Source organism: Panulirus ornatus, chromosome 12 (genome assembly GCF_036320965.1).
Source record: "Panulirus ornatus isolate Po-2019 chromosome 12, ASM3632096v1, whole genome shotgun sequence".
NCBI lineage: Eukaryota > Metazoa > Arthropoda > Malacostraca > Decapoda > Palinuridae > Panulirus > Panulirus ornatus.
The window spans coordinates 28,245,455-28,262,415 of NC_092235.1; the positions used below are offsets into that span (position 1 = coordinate 28,245,455).

The 16,961-nt window shown below is 40.4% G+C and overlaps 1 protein-coding gene across 2 annotated transcripts in view; it reads left to right on the forward strand.

The window, feature by feature from the left end:
- Positions 1 to 16,961, forward strand: part of LOC139751971 (metal cation symporter ZIP14-like) — a 58,089-nt gene that overhangs the window by 28,838 nt on the left and 12,290 nt on the right. For both annotated transcript variants that reach the window (XM_071667712.1, XM_071667711.1), the window contains 3 exons: positions 1,190 to 1,324; positions 14,730 to 14,990; positions 16,617 to 16,830. In XM_071667712.1, coding sequence (XP_071523813.1) covers positions 1,190 to 1,324; positions 14,730 to 14,990; positions 16,617 to 16,830 — 610 coding nt within the window. The remainder of the gene's footprint in view (positions 1 to 1,189; positions 1,325 to 14,729; positions 14,991 to 16,616; positions 16,831 to 16,961) is intronic.

A 16,961-nucleotide genomic window follows, 5' to 3' on the forward strand; every position in this document is an offset into this window, starting at 1 on the left:
GTTAAAACATCATTTTACTCTAAAGAATAAAGTATATCCTTCCATTTCAACCATCCAAAGATATATAAGCGTGGCAAGTGCTCTTTCACAAGGGCTCACTGACCACAGAGTGACATGCCACGGTCTGTGACTTTGCAGTATAGAGTTGAGGTGAAGCCATGTAGCCAACCCTGTTCTCTTCACTTTTTCACTTTGTTCTCTTTGGACAATGTGGAATGTTGCTTGATGTCAGTTTGTGAGTTTGCTAACATTTTCAGCCTTCAGAGATGTCAGATGGGTATTCTCATGTCATATTCTTGGTTTTCCATGATATGAATCATGAATATTTTGTTGCTCCTCAAGAATGAGTGCCTGGAGACACCACTGGCATAAGCTGTCACATTGTGGCACTGAAGTTGCTGATAACTATGAGGAAACTGAACCACAATAAACCCCAAGTGCGCTGTCATGTAATGAGCACATCATCAGGGGAGATACAAGAATGAGATAGAAAACTTGTTCAGTTTATATAAAGAGAAGAGGCAGAGGTAAGATGCCATTGACCCACAAGTTTTTCTGGTTGATGGTGTTTGGTTCTGGCACATGCCTGTCATAAAATGTTATTATGTGAACAAGACTGGGAACCGTTTACAAATTCTGCTTACAATAAAGCTATCCAGTTTGTATGAACTTTCATTAATATTCATGTTACAGTTCTTTGTGTATTTAATAAGAGAAAATTCAATTATATTTTTTTTGGTGAAGGAGTTACAGCTAATAACTGAATTAGTGTTAGATGTGAGAAAATGAATGGAGATACAAGATTTGAAATTTAGAAGGTCGTTCCCTATACAGTAGAGAAGAGATTACCGAGTTATTTGAAGAGAGAGATAATAGATACGTTATGGTACACGTTTGTGTAAGCAGAGTGAATAATAAGATTTTTAGAGTCTATAAGATAAAGAAAGAGATAGAGTTAAGAAATACATTGGTAAGAGTAGTGTAAGTTTTAGAAGGGTACAGGTGTGCAGTGATAAATTTTACAACAGTAGATATTGTTTTAAAGGAATTATTAACACATTAAGTTGCTTCTGTTCTCTATTCCTGTTAATTAATATGGCTGTTTTTACAGGGTCTGTGATATTGATCTCACATTTGAAACAGCCTTTTTGTTGTTTTTACACAAGCATTTCTTTTTTTCAATTTTCAGTCTTTCCACCTGCAAGCATCTGAAAATGGCCATCATGACTACTTGTTCATATCCCTGTTTGTTCTGCTGGGAATATGGTGCTTCTTCATGATTGAACGTCTGATCAAAATTATTGTAGCTCATCAAGCATTGAAGGTATGATAATATGCCATTATTTGTGGTCATGAGCAAGATAGTCTTCTACAAGAGATTTTGCACAATTTTGGCAACTCAAAAAATCCCTAGAATCTGCTCTACAGTTAATTTTACACTTTGTGTATCATGAAGTGTTATGAATTTTGTGATACATAACAGAATTAATGACAATCTAAAGAACAGTAAGCTATTTATAGAGCAGGTAGATAGGTGCAGAAGAGAGGTTTTCCTGTAAAATATAGGTTTATTGGACATGTTTGGGAGTTTGGTTGTGGTAAAGGAGTTTTAATGAGGAATAAAGAGAGTTCTTTACCCTTAACTTGCAATGTTTGTCAAAGAATTTATGCTGAGGTTTCATGTCAATGGTTGTGGTAATTTTTCTCTTCATTGTTTAAGTTGTTTGCCTCAGGAATGACCCTTAGGGGAGCCATGTGTTATTGCTGGCCACAGCCCACAGGTCGTCATAGAAAGTTCATTACATATTTCCAGATTTACACACTCACTGTTTTAGATATTTTCAGAATATAAGAAACAAATTCGTTTAAGTTTTTTCTTTTTGTTAAAGAAAAGATCATTTGTTTATTTATTCATGTAAATAATGTTTTGCCTATGTGAATATGTAAGAAATACATATTATAGTTTACTTTTCTCTCCCAGGAACTCCTGTAGATCTCCTGCAGCACTCATGAAGCTGTCCACATCCATTGGGTAGGACAAGGACCACAGATCAAGAAGTGTTATGATTTTTGTGTTTTTGTAGTGAGGTGAATGCAGGACATAAGGAGTAAATGTCTCTGTGTCTCTTCTTGGAAAATTATACTTGTGAGAATATATAGATGATACAGAAATATGTTGCTGAAATCATGCAAGGGTAGAAAGAATACTTCTCGTGTATTCCATGCATGTTGTAGAACGTGACTGAAAAGGATGGGAATGGGGGGTCCTCCCCTCCAGTTTTTACTTTTCCAAAAGAAGGAACAGAGAAGGGGGCCAAGTGAGGATTTTCCCCTGAAGGCTCAGTCCTCTGTTCTTGATGCTGCCTTGCTACCATGGGAAGTGGCAAATATGCATAAAAGGAATATTCAATGTATGTAGAATGAAAGCATACTTTGAAAATTCAGTTGTCATATTCTTTCATTTGTACTGAGCATCCATGCTGCTAACCTAGGCCCTCCTCCATCCACTCAGCACTCTTCCATCCCCACAGAGAAAAAGATATAGTAAATTAGGTGGATTTTCTTCAATAATGTGTGATATAGACAAGTTCTGTAAGGGAATTTTGTTTCTTCTGTCTGTGATAGAATTTCTGGATTATATTTGCAAGTTAAGGGTTAAAGAACTGATTGAGGATAATGGTGTAAGAGATGAGAGTGTTGGTACAGTTGAATTGAAGGGCTGGAGAGTGCAGTATAGTTATAAGAGGGAAAAAATTACCAAAGAAGAGGTAAGAGGAGCTGTAATACTCTGAAAAAGGAAAGGCTGAGGGTGTAGATGGATTGGTAAGTGAGATGGTAGAGATTGGAGGGGTATTTTCATTTGAATGGATCTTTAAGCATGTTAAGCAGCACTATTCATCCACTTTCAGTGTCTCTCATGTGCTCCTTTTGTCTCTGTACCTCATTTTACACCCTTTACTTTTACATTGTTGTATATATTGTATATATCCCTGGGGAAAGGTCAGCAAGAATACTGCCCATGCATTCCCTGTGAGTTGTAGAAGGTAACTAAAAAGGATGGGAGTGGTGGGCTTGAAAAACTCCCCTCCGGTTTTACTTTTCAAAATGAAGGAATAAAGAAGGGGGCCAAGCGATGATTTTTACATCTAAGGCTCAGTCATCTGTTCTTGATGCTACCTTGCTGACTTGGAAACTGGCGAATATGTATGAAACAAGGCATTTGAAACGTCTGGGGTACACCATGGAAAAGTCTGTAGGGCTTGGATGTGGATTAGGAGTTGTGTTTTTGGTGCATTACACATGACAGCTACAGACTGAGTGTAAACAAATGTGGCCTTTTTTGTCTGTTTTCCTGGTGCTACCTCACTGAAGCAGGGGAGTAGTGATACTTCTTCCTGTGGGGTGGCGTAGTGACAGAAAGGCAAGCAAGTATGTATATGTACATGTGCATATATGTATATGTCTGTGGATATGTATGTATATGTTTATATGTATTTGTGTGTGTATGGCATTTATGTATACATATGTGCATATGAGTGGATTGGCCATTCTTTGCCAGTTTCCTAGCACTACCTCGCTGATGCGGGAAACAGCAATTAAGTATAGTAACAATAAATAAATAGATATCGACACATACACAGACATACATATATACACATGTACACATATATATATATATATATATATATATATATATATATATATATATATAATATATATATATATATATATATATATATATATATATTTTTTTTTTTTTTTTTTTTTCTTTTTGCCGCTGTCTCCCGCGTTTGCGAGGTAGCGCAAGGAAACAGACGAAAGAAATGGCCCAACCCACCCCCATACACATGCCTTGATTCAATCCACTGACAGCACGTCGACCCCGGTATAGCACATCAATCCAATTCACTCTATTCCTTGCCCGCCTTTCACCCTCCTGCATGTTCAGGCCCCGATCACTCAAAATCTTTTTCACTCCATCTTTCCACCTCCAATTTGATCTCCCACTTCCCCTCGTTCCCTCCACCTCTGACACATATATCCTCTTGGTCAATCTTTCCTCACTCATTCTCTCCATGTGCCCAAACCATTTCAAAGCACCCTCTTCTGCTCTCTCAACCACGCTCTTTTTATTTCCACACATCTCTCTTACCCTTACATTACTTACTCGATCAAACCACCTCACACCACATATTGTCCTCAAATATCTCATTTCCAGCACATCCACCCTACTGCACACAACTCTATCCATAGCCCATGCCTCGCAACCATACAACATTGTTGGAACCACTATTCCTTCAAACATACCCATTTTTGCTTTCAGAGGTAATGTTCTCGACTTCCACACATTCTTCAAGGCTCTCAGGATTTTTGCCCCGTCCCCCACCCTATGATTCACTTCCGCTTCCATGGTTCCATCCCCTGCCAGATCCACTCCCAGATATCTAAAACACTTTACTTCCTCCAGTTTTTTACCATTCAAACTTACCTCCTAATTCACTTGACCCTCAACCCTACTGTACCTAATAACCTTGCTCTTATTCACATGTACTCTCAACTTTCTTCTTTCACACACTTTACCAAACTCAGTCACCAGCTTCTGCAGTTTCCAACATGAATCAGCCACCAGCGCTGTATCATCAGCGAACAACAACTGACTTACTTCCCAAGCTCTCTCATCCCCAACAGACTTCATACTTGCCCCTCTTTCCAAGACTCTTGCATTCACTTTCCTAACAACCCCATCCATAAATAAATTAAACAACCATGGAGGCATCACACACCCCTGCCGCATACCTACATTCACTGAGAACCAATCACTTTCCTCTCTTCCTACATGTTCACGTGCCTTACATCCTCGATAAAAACTTTTCACTGCTTCTAACAACTTGCCTCCCACACCATATATTCTTAATACCTTCCACAGAGCATCTCTATCAACTCTATCATATGCCTTCTCCAGGCATATATATATTGTTTGGTCACATGTAGAGAATGAGTGAGGAAAGATTGACAAAGAGGATATATGTGTCAAGAGGTGGAGGGAACAAGAAGTGGGAGACCAAATTGGAGTGGAAAGATGGAGTGAAAAAGATTTTGAGTGATCAGGGCCTGAACATGCACGAGGGTGAAAGGCGTGCAAGGAATAGAGTGAATTGGAAGGATGTGGTATACAAGGGTTGACGTGCTGTCAATGGATTGAACCAGGGCATGTGAAGCGTCTGGAGTAAACCATGGAAAGTTTTGTGGGGCGTGGATGTGGAAAGGGAGCTGTGGTTTCTGTTTATTATACATGACAGCTAGAGACTGAGTGTGAACGAATGTGGCCTTTGTTGTCTTTTCCTCGCGAAAAGACAGGAATGAATAAGGGCAGGCAGTATGAATTATGTACATGTGTATATATGTATATGTCTGTGTGTGTACATATAGGTATACATTGAGATGTATAGGTATGTATATGTGCTGTGTGGATGTGTATGTATATACATATGTATGTGGGTGGGTTGGGCCATTCTTTTGTCTGTTTCCTTGCGCTACCTCGCTAACGCAGGAGACAGCGACAAAGTATAATAAGATAAATAATATGTATTTAGTCGCCTTCTTCGACATGCAGGGAATATATGGGAAGTATTCATTACATTATACATGACAGCTAGAGACTTAGTATGAACGAATGTGGCCTTTGTTGTCTTTTCCTGGCACTACCTTGCACCCTTGTGCATGTGTGAGGGGAGGGGGTTATCATTTCATGTGTGGCAGGTTGGCATCGGAAATGAATAAAGGCAGCAAGTATGAATTATGTACATTTGTATATATGTATATGTCTGTGTATGTATATATATGTATACGTTGAAATGTATAGGTATGTATATGTGCGTGTGTGGACGTGTATGTATATACATGTGTATGTGGGTGGGTTGGGCCATTCTTTTGTCTGTTTCCTTGCGCTACCTTGCTAACGCGGGAGACAGCGACAAAGAAGGAACAGAGAAGGGGGCCAGGTGAGGATATTTCTTCTGTGGCTCAGTTCTCTGTTCTTGACGCTACCTCGCTAAAGTGGGAAATGGCGAATGTATGAAAAAAAAAATATAAATTTTTTTTTTCCCCCTTTTAGAAAGTTAAAATACAAGGAGGGGAGGGTTTCTAGCCCCTCGCTCCCGTCCCCTTTAGTCGCCTTCTATGACACGTGAGGAATACGTGGGAAGTATTCTTTCTCCCCTATCCCCAGGGATACATACACGTCTACACATGCAAATATACATACCTATACATCTCAATGTACACATATGTATACACACACACAGACATATACATATATACACATGTACATAATTCATACTGTCTGCCTTTATTTATTCCCATCGCCACCCCACCACACATGGTATAACAACCCCCTACCCCCTCATGTGTGCGAGGTAGCGCTAGGAAAAGACAACAAAGGCCCCATTCGTTCACACTCAGTCTCTAGCTGTCATGTAATAATGCACCGAAACCACAGCTCCCTTTCCACATCCAGGCCCCACAGAACTTTCCCTGGTTTATCCCAGACCCTTCACATGCCCTGGTTCAATCCATTGACAGCACATCGACCCTGGTATACCACATCATTCCAATTCACTCTATCCTTTGCACACCTTTCACCCTCCTGCATGTTCAGGCTCCGATCACTCAAAATCTTTTTCACTCCATCTTTCCACCTCCAATTTGGTCTCCCACTTCTCCTCGTTCCCTCCATCTCTGACACATATATCCTCTTGGTCAATCTTTCCTCACTCATTCTCTCCATGTGCCCAAACCACTTCAAAACACCCTCTTCTGCTCTCTCAACCACGCTCTTTTTATTTCCACACATCTCTCTTACCCTTACATTACTCACTCGATCAAACCACCTCACACCACACATTGTCCTCAAACATCTCATTTCCAGCACCTCCATCCTCCTGCACACAACTCTATCCATAGCCCACACCTCGCAACCATACAACATTGTTGGAACCACTATTCCTTCAAACATACCCATTTTTGCTTTCCGAGATAATGTTCTCGACCTCCACACATTCTTCAAGGCCCCCAGAATTTTCGCCCCCTCCCCCACCCTATGATCCACTTCCGCTTCCATGGTTCCATCCGCTGCCAGATCCACTCCCAGATATCTAAAACACTTCACTTCCTCCAGTTTTTCTCCATTCAAACTCACCTCCCAATTGACTTGACCCTCAACCCTACTGTACCTAATAACCTTGCTCTTATTCACATTTACTCTTAACTTTCTTCTTCCACACACTTTACCAAACTCAGTCACCAGCTTCTGCAGTTTCTCACATGAATCAGCCACCAGCGCTGTATCATCAGCGAACAACAACTGACTCACTTCCCAAGCTCTCTCATCCCCAACAGACTTCATACTTGCCCCTCTTTCCAAAACTCTTGCATTTACCTCCCTAACAACCCCATCCATAAACAAATTAAACAACCATGGAGACATCACACACCCCTGCCGCAAACCTACATTCACTGAGAACCAATCACTTTCCTCTCTTCCTACACGTACACATGCCTTACATCCTCGATAAAAACTTTTCACTGCTTCTAACAACTTTCCTCCCACACCATATATTCTTAATACCTTCCACAGAGCATCTCTATCAACTCTATCATATGCCTTCTCCAGATCCATAAATGCTACATACAAATCCATTTGCTTTTCTACGTATTTCTCACATACATTCTTCAAAGCAAACACCTGATCCACACATCCTCTACCACTTCTGAAACCACATATATATATATATATATATATATATATATATATATATATATATATATTTTTTTTTTTTTTTTTTTTTTTTTTTTTATACTTTGTCGCTGTCTCCCGCGCTTGCGAGGTAGCGCAAGGAAACAGACGAAAGAAATGGCCCAACCCCCCCCCCCATACACATGTACATACACACGTCCACACACGCAAATATACATACCTACACAGCTTTCCATGGTTTACCCCAGACGCTTCACATGCCTTGATTCACTCCACTGACAGCAAGTCAACCCCTGTATACCACATCGCTCCAATTCACTCTATTCCTTGCCCTCCTTTCACCCTCCTGCATGTTCAGGCCCCGATCACACAAAATCTTTTTCACTCCATCTTTCCACCTCCAATTTGGTCTCCCTCTTCTCCTCGTTCCCTCCACCTCCGACACATATATCCTCTTGGTCAATCTTTCCTCACTCATTCTCTCCATGTGCCCAAACCATTTCAAAACACCCTCTTCTGCTCTCTCAACCACGCTCTTTTTATTTCCACACATCTCTCTTACCCTTACGTTACTTACTCGATCAAACCACCTCACACCACACATTGTCCTCAAACATCTCATTTCCAGCACATCCATCCTCCTGCACACAACTCTATCCATAGCCCACGCCTCGCAACCATACAACATTGTTGGAACCACTATTCCTTCAAACATACCCATTTTTGCTTTCCGAGATAATGTTCTCGACTTCCACACATTCTTCAAGGCTCCCAGAATTTTCGCCCCCGTCCCCCACCCTATGATTCACTTCCGCTTCCATGGTTCCATCCCTGCCAGATCCACTCCCAGATATCTAAAACACTTTACTTCCTCCAGTTTTTTACCATTCAAACTTACCTCCTAATTCACTTGACCCTCAACCCTACTGTACCTAATAACCTTGCTCTTATTCACATGTACTCTCAACTTTCTTCTTTCACACACTTTACCAAACTCAGTCACCAGCTTCTGCAGTTTCCAACATGAATCAGCCACCAGCGCTGTATCATCAGCGAACAACAACTGACTCACTTCCCAAGCTCTCTCATCCCCAACAGACTTCATACTTGCCCCTCTTTCCAAGACTCTTGCATTCACTTTCCTAACAACCCCATCCATAAATAAATTAAACAACCATGGAGGCATCACACACCCCTGCCGCATACCTACATTCACTGAGAACCAATCACTTTCCTCTCTTCCTACATGTTCACGTGCCTTACATCCTCGATAAAAACTTTTCACTGCTTCTAACAACTTGCCTCCCACACCATATATTCTTAATACCTTCCACAGAGCATCTCTATCAACTCTATCATATGCCTTCTCCAGGCATATATATATTGTTTGGTCACATGTAGAGAATGAGTGAGGAAAGATTGACAAAGAGGATATATGTGTCAAGAGGTGGAGGGAACAAGAAGTGGGAGACCAAATTGGAGTGGAAAGATGGAGTGAAAAAGATTTTGAGTGATCAGGGCCTGAACATGCACGAGGGTGAAAGGCGTGCAAGGAATAGAGTGAATTGGAAGGATGTGGTATACAAGGGTTGACGTGCTGTCAATGGATTGAACCAGGGCATGTGAAGCGTCTGGAGTAAACCATGGAAAGTTTTGTGGGGCGTGGATGTGGAAAGGGAGCTGTGGTTTCTGTTTATTATACATGACAGCTAGAGACTGAGTGTGAACGAATGTGGCCTTTGTTGTCTTTTCCTCGCGAAAAGACAGGAATGAATAAGGGCAGGCAGTATGAATTATGTACATGTGTATATATGTATATGTCTGTGTGTGTACATATAGGTATACATTGAGATGTATAGGTATGTATATGTGCTGTGTGGATGTGTATGTATATACATATGTATGTGGGTGGGTTGGGCCATTCTTTTGTCTGTTTCCTTGCGCTACCTCGCTAATGCAGGAGACAGCGACAAAGTATAATAAGATAAATAATATGTATTTAGTCGCCTTCTTCGACATGCAGGGAATATATGGGAAGTATTCATTACATTATACATGACAGCTAGAGACTTAGTATGAACGAATGTGGCCTTTGTTGTCTTTTCCTGGCACTACCTTGCACCCTTGTGCATGTGTGAGGGGAGGGGGTTATCATTTCATGTGTGGCAGGTTGGCATCGGAAATGAATAAAGGCAGCAAGTATGAATTATGTACATTTGTATATATGTATATGTCTGTGTATGTATATATATGTATACGTTGAAATGTATAGGTATGTATATGTGCGTGTGTGGACGTGTATGTATATACATGTGTATGTGGGTGGGTTGGGCCATTCTTTTGTCTGTTTCCTTGCGCTACCTTGCTAACGCGGGAGACAGCGACAAAGAAGGAACAGAGAAGGGGGCCAGGTGAGGATATTTCTTCTGTGGCTCAGTTCTCTGTTCTTGACGCTACCTCGCTAAAGTGGGAAATGGCGAATGTATGAAAAAAAATATATATATTTTTTTTTTCCCCCTTTTAGAAAGTTAAAATACAAGGAGGGGAGGGTTTCTAGCCCCTCGCTCCCGTCCCCTTTAGTCGCCTTCTATGACACGTGAGGAATACGTGGGAAGTATTCTTTCTCCCCTATCCCCAGGGATACATACACGTCTACACATGCAAATATACATACCTATACATCTCAATGTACACATATGTATACACACACACAGACATATACATATATACACATGTACATAATTCATACTGTCTGCCTTTATTTATTCCCATCGCCACCCCACCACACATGGTATAACAACCCCCTACCCCCTCATGTGTGCGAGGTAGCGCTAGGAAAAGACAACAAAGGCCCCATTCGTTCACACTCAGTCTCTAGCTGTCATGTAATAATGCACCGAAACCACAGCTCCCTTTCCACATCCAGGCCCCACAGAACTTTCCCTGGTTTATCCCAGACCCTTCACATGCCCTGGTTCAATCCATTGACAGCACATCGACCCTGGTATACCACATCATTCCAATTCACTCTATCCTTTGCACACCTTTCACCCTCCTGCATGTTCAGGCTCCGATCACTCAAAATCTTTTTCACTCCATCTTTCCACCTCCAATTTGGTCTCCCACTTCTCCTCGTTCCCTCCATCTCTGACACATATATCCTCTTGGTCAATCTTTCCTCACTCATTCTCTCCATGTATATATATATATATATATATATATATATATATATTTTTTTTTTTTTTCATACTATTCGCCATTTCCCGCGATAGCGAGGTAGCGTTAAGAACAGAGGACTGGGCCTTTGAGGGAATACCCTCACCTGGCCCCCTTCTCTGTTCCTTCTTTTGGAAAATTAAAAAAAAAAAAAAAAAAAAGACGAGAGGGGAGGATTTCCAGCCCCCCGCTCCCTTCCCTTTTAGTCTCCTTCTACGACACGCAGGGAATACGTGGGAAGTATTCTTTCTCCCCTATCCCCAGGGATAATATATATATATATATAGGGGAGAAAGAATACTTCCCACGTATTCCCTGCGTGTCGTAGAAGGCGACTAAAAGGGAAGGGAGCGGGGGGCTGGAAATCCTCCCCTCTCATTTTTTTTTTTTTTTTCCAAAAGAAGGAACAGAGAAGAGGTCCAGGTGAGGATATTCCCTCAAAGGCCCAGTCCTCTGTTCTTAACGCTACCTCGCTATCGCGGGAAATGGCGAATAGTATGAAAAAAAAAAATATATATATATATATATATATATATATATATATATATATATATATATATATATATATATATATATATATATATTTTTTTTTTTTTTTTCAAACTATTCGCCATTTCCCGCGATAGCGAGGTAGCGTTAAGAACAGAGGACTGGGCCTTTGAGGGAATACCCTCACCTGGCCCAATTCTCTGTTCCTTCTTTTGAAAAAAAAAAAAAAGAGAGGGGAGGATTTCCAGCCCCCCGCTCCCTCCCCTTTTAGTCGCCTTCTACGACACGCAGGGAATACGTGGGAAGTATTCTTAATCCCCTATCCCCAGGGATAATATATATATATATATATATATATATATATATATATATATATATATATATATATATATATATATGTGTATATATATATATATATATATTATTATTTTTATTATACTTTGTCGCTGTCTCCCGCGTTTGCGAGGTAGCGCAAGGAAACAGACGAAAGAAATGGCCCAACCCACCCCCATACACATGTATATACATACGTCCACACACGCAAATATACATACCTACACAGCTTTCCATGGTTTACCCCAGACGCTTCACATGCCTTGATTCAATCCACTGACAGCACGTCAACCCCGGTATACCACATCGCTCCAATTCACTCTATTCCTTGCCCTCCTTTCACCCTCCTGCATGTTCGGGCCCCGATCACACAAAATCTTTTTCACTCCATCTTTCCACCTCCAATTTGGTCTTCCTCTTCTCCTCGTTCCCTCCACCTCCGACACATATATCCTCTTGGTCAATCTTTCCTCACTCATTCTCTCCATGTGCCCAAACCACTTCAAAACACCCTCTTCTGCTCTCTCAACCACGCTCTTTTTATTTCCACACATCTCTCTTACCCTTACATTACTCACTCGATCAAACCACCTCACACCACACATTGTCCTCAAACATCTCATTTCCAGCACCTCCATCCTCCTGCACACAACTCTATCCATAGCCCACACCTCGCAACCATACAACATTGTTGGAACCACTATTCCTTCAAACATACCCATTTTTGCTTTCCGAGATAATGTTCTCGACCTCCACACATTCTTCAAGGCCCCCAGAATTTTCGCCCCCTCCCCCACCCTATGATCCACTTCCGCTTCCATGGTTCCATCCGCTGCCAGATCCACTCCCAGATATCTAAAACACTTCACTTCCTCCAGTTTTTCTCCATTCAAACTCACCTCCCAATTGACTTGACCCTCAACCCTACTGTACCTAATAACCTTGCTCTTATTCACATTTACTCTTAACTTTCTTCTTCCACACACTTTACCAAACTCAGTCACCAGCTTCTGCAGTTTCTCACATGAATCAGCCACCAGCGCTGTATCATCAGCGAACAACAACTGACTCACTTCCCAAGCTCTCTCATCCCCAACAGACTTCATACTTGCCCCTCTTTCCAAAACTCTTGCATTTACCTCCCTAACAACCCCATCCATAAACAAATTAAACAACCATGGAGACATCACACACCCCTGCCGCAAACCTACATTCACTGAGAACCAATCACTTTCCTCTCTTCCTACACGTACACATGCCTTACATCCTCGATAAAAACTTTTCACTGCTTCTAACAACTTTCCTCCCACACCATATATTCTTAATACCTTCCACAGAGCATCTCTATCAACTCTATCATATGCCTTCTCCAGATCCATAAATGCTACATACAAATCCATTTGCTTTTCTACGTATTTCTCACATACATTCTTCAAAGCAAACACCTGATCCACACATCCTCTACCACTTCTGAAACCACATATATATATATATATATATATATATATTTTTTTTTTATTTCTTTTATACATAATCACTTTCATGCATCAGCAAGGTAGTGCCAAGTAACAGACAAAGAATGGCCCATCCACTCATATACACGTATATATGCATAAATGCCCACAACGCACATATACATATCAACATATAAATACACATACATAGACAGATACATAAATACACATGTACATATTCATGCTTGTCTTCATCCATTCCTCTCGCTACCCCACCCCAAAGGAAACAGCATTGGTACCCTATGCTGCTTGCCGTTTGCAGATGACTCATAAGTGAGAAATTTGGAAGCTGGTGTCTCAGTTTAGTAGAGTGTGTAAAATGAGGAAGTTGAGAGTTAATATGAATAAAAGTAAGGGAATGAGATATAAGAAGGGGAGACAGACCATTTGGTTTGATTTTGAATAGAGTGAATCTGAAAGAAGTAGGGTATTTAAATACCTATGGACACTGAGGTGAGCCATAGGGTGGATGACAAGGCAAAGGCCGTGTGTGCATTAAGGAGGTACTAGAAAGAATGTTTTCTGTTTGTGAGGGCAAAGATGGGTAAATTTGATGATGTAGTAAGACATAGGCCCTCGATGATAAAGTATGGAAGATGGTCTGTGTGTTGGAAATTAAATGTTTGAGGACTGTGAGGAGGTTTGAACTGATAAGAAATGATACGGTAAGAGAGAGGTATTTTAGTAAAAGGAGTGGATATGAGAGAGCTCAAGATGCTAAAACAGTTTGGACATGTGGAGTGGATGACTGAGAAGGTATACATGTTAGAAGTGGAGAGAACATGTAAAAGGGGAAACCAAAGAGGAGGTGGAAGGATGGAATGAAAGCTGCTTCAAGTGTTTTGGGCCTGGACATGCAAGAAGGTGTGAAACATATAAGAGATAGGGGAAATTTCCATGTGAAGATGGGTCTCCTTTAAGGGTGTTTCATGTCACTATGGCAATCTTATCTGTTTATGGAAATCATTGGGAATAGAGGATGTTACTATGCTCCACCTGCAAGAGGTTACAAGAGTTTAAAACTCACTTTTGGTGAGGCTATATCACTGGGAGTACAGTCTTGTCAAAGAACTTCTCTCTCCAAAGGAGTCTACATTTCTCTGCTGCTGAAATGAGTGCAGCTTTCAGCTGTAGGAGCCTTTGGAAAGGTCCTGGGTAGCACCAGGACTCTCATAAGAATTGAGCTGAGAGTGATTTTAGATGAAATTATTTAAATTGGAATGGAGTTGTTAGTGATAGTTAATGATAGAATAAATCATTTGCATAGTAAGTGAATGTATCCATGGTATATAGATTATTGGCTAAGTCTGTCTATCTATATATCTCTAGATTGTTGGTTAAGTACAGCTAGCTAATTATTCTATGTGCATGTACTAAAAGTTTGGCAGCTGTAAAATGAAAATAATTCAACCCTGTTACAGGAGGAAAAGAAAAATTTTCCTGCATCCCAGTCTGATCACGTCATGCTCTATGAAAATGGTTGTGAATTACAGTCATCCAAGAAAGCAGATCTTGGTGATGGAGTGAATAGCTGCAGGCAAGCAATAATTGGCAAGACAGAGACTGAGAGCTTTGAAGGGTCAGAGCCAGCATCTTCCACCAACTCTTGTGGACCTAAGGATGTTGAACTGATTTATGCATCACAGCAGCAAGCTATAAAGGCATCATTTGGTCATAGTGAGGTAGGTTGTGAATAGTATTCATAATTCAAGTTTATATATATTTTCTGTATTTGCCGAGATCACACAAATGTTTCTTGTCATGTTTACTTATTCTTTTTTTATTGAACTTTTTGGTTGTAATCTTTCCATTTATTTCTTATCTAAAACATGACAGAATTTTCTTATGTGTTTGATTAAGTGCTCCCTCTTTAACATTTATGCTTCTTTTTTCCTTCATATCTCACTCTATTTTCTTTAACCATTTTTTCTGGGGTCAGATATCCCACTTGTCATTCACCATGGAGTTCTGTAAAGCCATTCAAGTCATGCTGTTGATATCAGCAGATAGGCTGATACATGGTAGAAATACCGCAGGCACACTTAAAAATATATGTAAAAATTTGTAACTGATGTTTTGTGAAGGGTATTGGGGTAAAAGTAGTACAAAACACTGTTATAGGTACTGTACCTGCTGTAGCTTTACCCCTATGCCCAATCTTGCCTCCATATTCACCCACAAAAGCCATCATTGGTTTCACTCCCATATGTCATCTAGATGGTAAAGATGAGCTTTCGTCTAGTCAGGGATAAGCATATTTTTTTGATAAGTTTGCCATCTCTGGGAGTCAGCCTCTGTTTTTTGGAGATTTTGATATTCTTTTCTATGATCAGTGGTACAGCACTTCGAGTAAAGGTCACTGTTCATTTTTCACATAGGAAGCTGGGTGCTTAGCTTTTGTTCTTACCCTGGCAGTACATTGAATAATCTTGGATCAGTATTGCACTGAGGAGCTCATATCAGGAGAGTGAGGCATGAATGTGAGTAGGAAGAGGAGAGGACGAGTGGGTCTAAGTGAAGGTGGGTTTGCATCAAGGGTGTATGATATCACCATAGCTTATTTTTATAGGTTTGGTTGTGAGGGAAGTAAATGTGAGGGTCAGGGAGAGATAAGTGGGTGTACTATCTCCATAAAGTGAAGAGGCCTGCGAGATGAGTCTCCAGCAGATTGGAGAGAGAAGCTGAGAAAGCTGTCTGCTGATGTCTGAGTTTTAGAGAGTGCATGAAAGTAGAAAGTTGAGGAACAGTGTTAATAAAAGTAGGGTAATGAAGTTATGTAAGGGATGAGACGTTTGTTTGTGAGTTTGAATATTATAAGCCTAGAGGAAGTGAATTGCTTTAGATACCTGGGAGTAGACATGGTAGCAAAAGGGACCATGGGAGTTTAGCTCCATAGACACAGGATGACTAAAGAGTCTCTAGCAGATGTACAATTTCATGTGATTGCTTTGTAACTCAGTTTTGTGATAAGACCTTCTTCCGTGTACTTGTCTACTTCTTACCCTGACAGATAACATGGTGAGAAAGAAAAACAGATTTTCCAATCATTTTTATGTATTTATTTATTTAACTGTGTTGAGATACATCAGCCATGCTTTATAACAACGTACTAATGTCAAAATCGGATGCAGAGTTCATAAGCAATTTCTTATATTAGGAAATAAAAATGACAATTACTTACAATATTGACGAAAGCACTTCTTTGCTCTTAGCTCTAAGAAATTTTCCAGACAAAGAGTTGTGATATGATAATCTTTTCGTTTTTTAACTTTCTGTAATTTTAACTTTCTGTTTACTCTGTTCCTCAGCGACCACAGAAACCACACTCACACAACCACACCATTGAGTTCCGTCAAGGTGAAGACTCGGTCATTAGAACTGTTGCCTGGATGATCATCTTTGGTGATGGTTTCCACAATTTTATTGATGGAGTGTCTATTGGTGCAGCATTTTCAGAATCAATATTAACAGGCATTTCCATAAGTTTGGCAGTTATGTGTGAGGAGCTGCCACACGAGTTAGGTAGGTCAAAAGACTGATTTTCCTATGTTAAATTTTGTTTTTATATCTTTGGTTTAGCAGTTGCCTAACAAAATATGTTTCAGAATGTAATTTTGAGTCATTTACATCCATAGATAGCATTATGTTGAAGT